We start from the raw sequence: 9155 nt of genomic DNA on the forward strand, positions 1-9155 counted from the left end.
CATCCTGCTGATTCAGCAGCAGAGGGCAGTTCCTATCTCAGAGGGAAGGCGAATAAAAAAGAAATAAATCTGCTTTGCCTCAGGAACCATGAGTTGTACCTTTCAACCCTGTCTGGGTGAAATGTGGACTTAGATTACAAAACTGTACTGCTTCACTTGCATAGCTAAAGCAGTGTAATTTCTAAGCCATTAACAAAACTGTACAGATATAAATGCAGTCCCAAGCATTTACCAACCACTGAACTTCAGCTGGAATAACCCTCCATAGAGCTGTGTCCACACCAGGATTTGGTGGTTTAAAAGGCTGAGGGTGGGGGGAATATTCAGGTACTCAGATCAAAACCATGAAAAACTGCTTTTGAGTTGGGGGAAAAAGGGGGTGTGCAAAGACCATTTCTGAAGGTTTGAAATCAATCCACCATTGTTTTTTTATTTTCACTTCTCCCAAATACTCTTTCCAAATCTTAGCAAAAACATTTTCCCAGGCTTATTAAAACACCAGTGACATACCCAATAATATTTTGATAATAAACCTGCAGTAAAAGACACAATGTTCTCAAGAACATCCTCTCATTGCATGAGTTGACAAAATTCCTGAATTTTGTTTTTAACTTCTCCAGGAGAATAAAGGATGATTTTTACATAAGGAATGTTTCTGTTTAAAATCTGTCCTGGGAACCTGGTGGCCTCTGTTTGCCTGTCCTGAATCACCTCCCTGTTGTGCCTCTGACCCTTGGGGGCAGGGAAAAGGGCTCTGTATTTTTGGCACGGTGCTGATATCCTTCAGGGGACCCTTGGCTGAGGTGTCAGAATTGTATGAGAGCTGCGTAGGTTAAGGAGGATGTTGCAGGAACACAGAGGTGTGTCTGCACTGAGAGGGAAAAGGAGCTGAAAAGTAATGCAGAAGGCAAAACATGGTTTGTGGATACTTCTCTACCTCAGGCACTCAGGAGGAGGCTGAGAAGGGAAGGAAATAAGAAAAGCAGCATATCATGAACTGAAGAGAGCAGTGACATTTTACAGCAGCTGAAGATCCCCTCCACAGTGTTTGTACTCCTTTCATGTGGTGTTATCAGAGCTCTTTGGAAGAGTTTATTATCGTGTTCCCTCAGACAGCAAGCAGACAGCCATCCTGTGACCCACATCCTGAGTTTTACAGCCCTCCTTGTCCTGTGCCATCTGGGGTATTTATAGTGTGACCCACCACTGGGACAGCAGAGGACTTCCTTTATACTCTAAACATTACGCTACAATAATAATGAGAAAATGGGACAAATGACAAGCTTTCCTGCCCAAAAAAATGTCATAACCCCCTGCCACTTCAAATGACGTGAGCTGGCCAGGTCACCACGCTCATGGCACTGTGAGTTTCAGGGCACTGGTGTTGTTGTGACTATGCTGAAAGGCTGAAGGCTGTACCTGGGGCAGCACATGGAAGGAAAGTCTAAATATGCTGCAGACTAAATCACACAGGGAAGGGGTAAGAGAAGCTGAAGCTCCTGGTTAGGGCAACATCTGCAAAGTGAGCTACAACTGGCCTGTAAATACACTCCTGCAGACCATAGCATAGCACAGCACCTCAAAGAGATTTTAGAGCTTTTTTCTTTTTTATTTTCCCCCAGGAATTTGCCTTGATCTTGATTATTGTTACAATAAGTGATCTCCTTTTAAGGGATAAAAGGAAGGAGTTGGCTTCCTTCCTTTCTGCATCATCTCCTGAGGTATCACATTTCTGCAGGCTGGTGCTAGCACCTCACTGCATAAATGGTGCAAAGGGATTCCCCAGGAGGTTGTTTTTCTCTCCCCCAAGAAAGGGATGATTTTGAGAGATACAATAGCTTTAACTGAATGTGGTAACATACCATTGTTGCCCAGAAAGGTCAAACAAAGGGGCTGTGAGAGGTCAGTGCGAGAGATAAAGAAGATGAGGTGTGTGGAGAATAAGATAAGAGCTGAGGGTCTTACGTGATTATCAAGGGTCAGGCATGTGTGGGCTAGAGTGGCAAAGGATGAGTGAGCTTGTGCCTCTCCCAGTTAGAGCTGGAGAGGGGGTGAAGGGAAGCAGTGCATCTGGGAGGGTTTTTGATTGGCTCAGCAAGGAAACTTCTGAGTGAGAGCTGAGCAACCTCTGCTCACCCTTAGGCCCACTGTGGCCTGCAAAGCACATCAGTGGGACAGTGTAGTGATGACTGAGCACAGACAGATTTGCTTGGCAGGACTCAGACTGTGTTGGCCAGCCCCAGTCCCTGTCTGGTAGCAGGAGCAGAACCTGTGCCCCCTGAAGCATGCCATGAGAGTGCTGGCCAGGGGACATCCAGGAGCAAAAGGAGAGATAGCTCCCTGCTGGAGGGGCTGGCATCAGCCTTGATACAGCAGAGAGGGTGGGTGGTAGCAAGTGCAGAAATGTCTCTGCTCTTATGCTTTCACTTTTCCTATGGGGCTGCGCGTGGGTTCCCCAACATATGGCCAGCCCCTTTCTTCAAAATGTTGGGTCTCAGTGGAACAGGAGAGTTTGGACCTTGGGCTTCTGCCTTTTGTAGCTAATAGCCCATTATGTTAGGTGCATCTGCAAAAAACTATGAACAACATGCTTGGATTGATTCAGGGATCAAAACTAAGGTAAAGAGTAGAAACAAAAACTCCCATGTGTCGGCAATGGAAAACAACTGCAAGCATTCTCCTACCAGCAGGAAAAATGTAGGAAAATTGGTTTCTAGACTCAAATTGGGTAGATGGTGGGATTATGCTGGACTAGAGATTTTTATACTTCAAGCAGGTGGGGAAGGAGGGGGTATAGTGAGATCAGGTTTGCTGGATGATGAAGAGGAGAGCAAAACTGCCACAATGATTTCTATTTTCAGCCTCCCCAGATCTGCTGGGTCTTTTGTTCCACATGTTTGTTGGTTACATGTGAGAGGTACTGGGATGAATCCACTGCTTCTGCACAGCAGTACATGTGAGGGTGACAGTAAGGTCTAACCTGCCTGTGAGCCAGTGACAAATGACAGAGCTGCACGTTCTAGCCATGAGCAACCTACAGTTTTGCCTGGGGGAAAAAATTGTATTAACTTGATAACTTAGCTCTCTTGAAGTCCTATCAGCACAGATACAGAACATGCCATTCTTTACTGCAACACAGCCAAAGTAAACTATCCCAGTGCCATATCAACTTTTGCAAAGGGAGGGGAAAACACTGACATGGAGTGGAAAATGCTCTGGTGGCGTAAGTTTGGCCAGTGCACATGACTGGGTGCCAGGCAGTAAAGGAGGAATCTGCCCTCGCACAGAGGCAGAACACACCCTGCAGGTAGCAAACAAACAGAACACAACCTGGAAATGAATGTCTGTGCTGGTCTGAGACAGTGTGGATATGGAAAGAAATTCTTAAAAAAAAAAAAAAATCTGTACCTTGTTCTGTAGACACCAGGTTTGGAAGCAGCAGACCCCTGGAGAATACTGCAGCCTTTTAACACTTCACCAATACATTTATCTTTCTTGAAGGCAGTGCAAACATCAGAGCACATGCTCCATTTTACCTCATGATAACAACATCAACAATATCACTGAGTAGTGTACTCATGCAAAATCTTTATTTGGAAAATGTCTTGTCTTGAATAAAAGCACTCCTCTGGTTTACTTTTAAGCCCAGAAACAGTATTTGCATTGTGCAGGCAAAAAATACAAAGAAAATTCTTAAAACACATTCATCTTCTGATATCATATAAATAGTATTATAATTGCTTACATCTATTTCCTCTATTTTTATCCCACTAAATCTGCCTGTGGACTAGTGAGAGAAGAAAACCAAGGCAATGACATAGTATTAGTTTTGGAGAAAGGCCACAGTATCTTAAAGACAATGTGGAGAATTATCTGTATTGTATAAGGACAAAGATACATGGATACTGATTCACTGTCTAGCCCACATATCCTCTTGTTTTCCAGGTCAGGAATGGCTTTCAAGAATGGTTCTGATTATTTTCTCTGCTGATCCAGAGCTCTAAAGAAAGCTGAGATTGTGGCTGTTAAGGGTAGAAAGTTCCTCCTTCATTTTATAATATGTATGTTATTGTGGTTTCTCTTGGCTGGGAAATTTCATTTCTATTTCTAATCTCAGCCATGTGTCGGTCAATTCTGATTTAAGTTCCCTTCACCCTCTCCCTGCTGTGCAGCTCTGCATGCCATATTGCAAACATATTTTTCAGCATGGGTGGGAGGTAGCACTGTGGTTTGGGCTTTGCTATTGATATCAGGATTTCCCTTTTTCTTTGTTTGAAATTTTTTTTCTTTGGAAATAGAATTGATGGTAAACAGGTGTCATTTAGTCCACAGGGGAGGGACAGCGAACATTTTCTTGCAAATTTGAATAAGAAATCACAATTTTCCAATTTTTCTAATTAATTCAGTGATATATTCATCATCTCATGAAATCTTCAGCTTGAACCTTTATTTGGATTATGTAGAAGAATAGAAGTCTAAATTTTGTAGACTCCACTTGTAATTAAAACCCACTCCAGTAAATTAGGGCTCCAGCACTGTGGCTTATTGCCAGTGGAGGGAAATTAGGGGATTGTTTGATCCTCAACCAAAAAAATCCCAATGTCTTCCAAAAGGACAGCTTCACACAAAACATTCAAAAGTCTAACAAGCTGTCAGTTCTCTCCATTCCTTTTAGCACTGTTTTGTCTGTCTTCTTTGAGCTGAAGGCTCCTGCCAAGTAAAGATTCATTTCTCACTTGCCTATCAGATTTTGAAGTTGGACAAAAGGACCCACTTAGCAATTGCAGGAACTGTTATAATTTAAAATGCAAGAACATCGGATTTCTGCATTTCTTCTAATCACTCCACTGTTTGTTTTTTGTCCTTTGAAAAAAGGCAGTGAAGAACATATCAACATTTTAACCTAATCTTTGGCTGGCTGTTCATGTGGAAAAGGCAATAGAATGTTGACTCTACTTATTTATATTGATTTGTGATACTAGACAGAAATATTTTGCAAAATTCCAATATTTATCCTTAAATAAGCTTTGATAGGAATGATTATTTTTTAAGGGTGAGAGGTTAATTCTGTGACTTTACAAATTTAAGCATTGCTGTCCTTCCTGTTTTCCTGGAATCATTGGATGTTTCAGTACAAAGACTTGCTCCCCACATCAGGAGCTGAGCCAAGGAAACTTGATGGTTTTGATACATGATGCTGGTGTTTTCAATAAAGACAAACCTGTGATATGAAATACAACAGCCCTTCTTATGCCTGGGGAAGGCTTCCTGAGTTAATATCTGATGAGTGATGCGTGGTCAGGTGCACTGTATCACCGGGCATTTCTGTCACCGGAGGTCTCAGGTCATTCAGAGGCATTTCCCTCCTCTGCCTTCCCATCCCCTCCTGTGGCTGTGGTGGTGGCACTTCAAAAACTGAAGAGCTCTGCTCAGACCTCACTTTGTCTAGTTCCAGACGACTCTAGCAAGGAGGATGGCGTGGGGCCCGCCAGCAGCGATTCTTCAGGGAAACCAACTTCCAGCTGGCGCTCGGGAACCGCAGGAGGGAGCGCGCTGCCCTCCCAGATGCACCGCCCCCGGACAGAGCCCGCCCGGCCCCGCTCCCCATCCCAGCCCCGATCCTAGTCCCACTCCACACCCCAGCCCCGCTCCCCATACCGGCCCCGCTCCTCATCCCATCCCAGCCCCGATCCCAGTCCCGCTCCCCATCCCAGTCGCGGTCCCCCCGCCTCTGCCGCACCGGGAGTGGCCGTCCTGCCCCGTTCGCGAGGCTCGGGGCCGTTCGGCAGCCCCGGAGTTCACGGGTGGCTTCTCTTCCTCATATAGGAGATAGGAGCCTGGAATGTCGTGTTCGATTTTATCTCCCTGCCACCAGCCGCTGTTACTGGTACCAGCCCCTCAGGATGTGACTGTCCCTTCTGGATTTCAACAGTATAAAGGGAAGGAGTTGGCAGGTCCTCTTTAGCCGTCCCGGTCCTGAGTGTCCCCATTAAACATTTTTTTAAATGTAAGGACCAGTCAGGTTTGGGGGGGTTTTGCATGAATTTCTGAGATTGCTCATGAAAACAGTATCTTCCCCCAGCCTCAGCTTCCTCAGCTATAACAGCATAGCAGCAGCACGAGCTGGATACACAGCACGTTGTAAAAACACAATTTTTGAGGTCTAGCTCTGCTCTTCTCTCTAGAATAAAGGCAGAGTTCCTCACTTTTCACTGTGCTTGCATTGCACGAGGCACTGAAGCAGCCTGCTGCATCCTCTACCTCTGCACCCGCTCAGCCCTGAGCTCCTGCTGCTGCCATTACCAGTGAGGGCTCTTGCCAAGACAGTTTTATGGACCTACTGAGACAGGCACTGGCAATCCCCATTTACTGGTTTTTAACCATGTCTGGCATAAAAGGAGCTCTCTGTTGACTGCAAACTGACAAAAGACTTCTGGAAAGGTGGTTCAGCTATGGTACAATACAGTCCATTCCAATAGCTGACCCATGGTATTGACACTGTAGAAACAGAGACAGAATTGCAGAGAAAACTGTACCCTATGGATTTCACAGTTGTCTGTATCATAGTATCAAATGAAACTACCAATGCTGTTAGAGGAATACATTTCTGCTCCTTCATCCACTGGTCAGTCACACACTACTGCAAAACAAAGCTTACCCACTTTTTAGGTATTCTTTTTTTGGTTTTGATCAATAAAACTTTGTCTGCAATATTGTTAATACTTGTGCCTCTCGCCACTTCTTCTTCTTCTTCTTTTTTTTTTTTAAAGATCTTGCATGTTTGTGTGCTTTGGAAAAGTAATTACTTGACATAACTGATGAAACAGACACATTGTAGAATCAATAAACCTGTTCCTATCAGAAGAAAATAAAGTGCACAGAACACTTCTGTTCCCTGTAGACATAAACAGAAGGTAATAGCAATGCTTGTATGGGACAATTTACAGTTCTTCTGCAATCAAGGTTAAACTAAAACTTTCAATTAGTTGCTATGCATCTCAGCTTCGCTGGTTAGTAGGAAGATGACAGTGGATGAAGTTCTTTCAGAACTGTTTTTTTATGGGCAGGATTCAGGTGGGGAGGCACTGGGGGGAGAAATATGTTTTCTAGCTATCTACAAGTCCCTGGATGTCCTAGATGGTGATGAAGAGAGGTGAATATAAGAGTGGTAGGAACAGTTTGTCAACAAGTATTGCTACACAGCATGTGCAAGAGTTAATAAAATAAATTATACACCACATTTTCTTTTCAAGCAAGCTTTAAATAGTCCATATGTAACAGAATCATGTGTTACAGACAAGAAACTCTTGCTGCCAAAACACAGGATGAGTGTTTTTCCCGATCGTTCTTTCCAAATTACAGACTTAGGAAAAAATATTTCAAGAAATTACAAGATTTTAAAAAATAAAATTATGCTAAAACCCAGAAAAGGCCAAGAGAATAGACTGGTGAAGTACATGAACAAGTCATCAGAAAAATGTTAGTACACAGGTACTTACAAAAAACTTACAGGAATTGACATAAAGGCTTTTAAGACACAGATAATTAGCAGGCTAATTCAGGATCAAAGGGCAGAATGCATAGGCTTTATTATAAATTCTGTAATTCATGCATTTGTGTGTGCAGATAAAATATATTTAAAGCCGTGTATTTAAATGCCATCAAAAAGACACTTGAACTTCTTCCCACCAACACCTGGTGGCTTCAGGGAAGAAGAACCCAGTTTTACTTACTTTTGTGCACTGGCCTAATGCAAACTCATAATCTGTAAAAGGGAACAAAGTATAAGAAAGCAAGCAGGCATTTTATCTGAGCCACTCAGCAACACTGGGACAAAGATCCAAACCCACTTTTGGTAATCAGCGTCCCTGGAATGGAATGGCAGCAGCACCAGCCTGGAGAGTTCTCAGTGTGTTTCAGAAAGTGGCTCCAAGAAGAACAATCCAAGGGTTGAGTGGGAAAAATTAGAAATTAACCCTGTGGTAAATAGATAGATGGATGGATAGATAGATGGATAGATGGATAGATGGATAGATAGATAGATAGATAGATGGCTTTTTTTCAGAGCAAAATAAGGTAGCACTACCAAGTAAGTGGCAATATGGTGTGTGCATTAAGATATATAAGTGAAATCTGCTTGGGGCACCTTCACTCAAAGGAATAAGTCTTCTTAAAATATAATTATAATAATAATTATAATAATAATAATAATAATACTTCTTTATACTTGCCACTTGTTAGCAATTGTTTACATCGTAGAAAAATAGACAGTATTCTGTAACAAGAAATATAGTTACTTTGTTAAAATGGGCTATTTTAAACCAGCTACTATTCTTTCATATAAAGAATTTCTAAACAGCAAAACAAAAACAGGTAATACTGAGTGCAAAACAGCCAGTGGTATACTTTGCATTGGTTTGAAACAGTTGCCAGCTACTATAATTACATGTTCTGTACACTGTACTACAAAAGTCTTCCATCTTTTAGAAGCTTTTGGGTTTTGTTTTTCTTCTTTATAGGTGGCAAGTAAGTATTTAATCCAAGTAAGTTCAAACTCTGGAAGTCAGAGAGAATTTCACAATCAGTCTTTGCTACCATTCTTTCACATTCCTTCCCCCACACAGTGCAGCAGCACTTTCTACTTATGGCCAAAAATCCCTTAAGTTAAACAAAGTTTAGAATGTAGATACTTAGAAGTGTAGCTTATAGATTCACATTCTTTTAAAAATAATTTCACAAATTTCCCACGTTTACATTTACACCAATGTAACACCTCACTTGATGCGTTTCATTATCCTTGCTAAAGACTGAAATAAAGTTCAGATGAAAACTCTTTGCCAATGGTAGGTATTGTCTTAAACACTACAAAGCCAGATGGTTCCAATGTAGAAGTCATTTTTCTATGATCTTCACAACAGTCTCAGACATGAATAGCTAATTCCTAGTGGCAGTGGTAAAGGCATTATCAGTACACCATGAACATCACAAATGGAGACAATTCCCAAATGTTAAAGAACAAAAACCAAACAAAAAGCACCCAGAAAAAAATCAGTGAAACATTCTTAGTAGAGCAGAAATTTCTCTATTCTCCTCTGCATTAATCTCACACCTTTTCAACTTTGGTGGGGTCATATGTATCTGGAAAAAAACCAAGA

The 9155-nt window shown here is 42.2% G+C and overlaps 1 protein-coding gene across 2 annotated transcripts in view; it reads right to left on the reverse strand.

Moving 5' to 3' along the window:
• Positions 1 to 4261: 4261 nt before the first annotated feature.
• The window catches only part of JCAD (junctional cadherin 5 associated), a 62583-nt gene continuing 57689 nt past the window's right edge, over positions 4262 to 9155 (reverse strand). For both annotated transcript variants that reach the window (XM_014270101.3, XM_014270106.3), the window contains one exon: positions 4262 to 9138. In XM_014270101.3, coding sequence (XP_014125576.2) covers positions 9104 to 9138 — 35 coding nt within the window. In that variant the 3' untranslated portion in view covers positions 4262 to 9103. The remainder of the gene's footprint in view (positions 9139 to 9155) is intronic.

The sequence above is a fragment of the Zonotrichia albicollis genome, chromosome 1, assembly GCF_047830755.1.
Source record: "Zonotrichia albicollis isolate bZonAlb1 chromosome 1, bZonAlb1.hap1, whole genome shotgun sequence".
Classification (NCBI taxonomy): domain Eukaryota; kingdom Metazoa; phylum Chordata; class Aves; order Passeriformes; family Passerellidae; genus Zonotrichia; species Zonotrichia albicollis.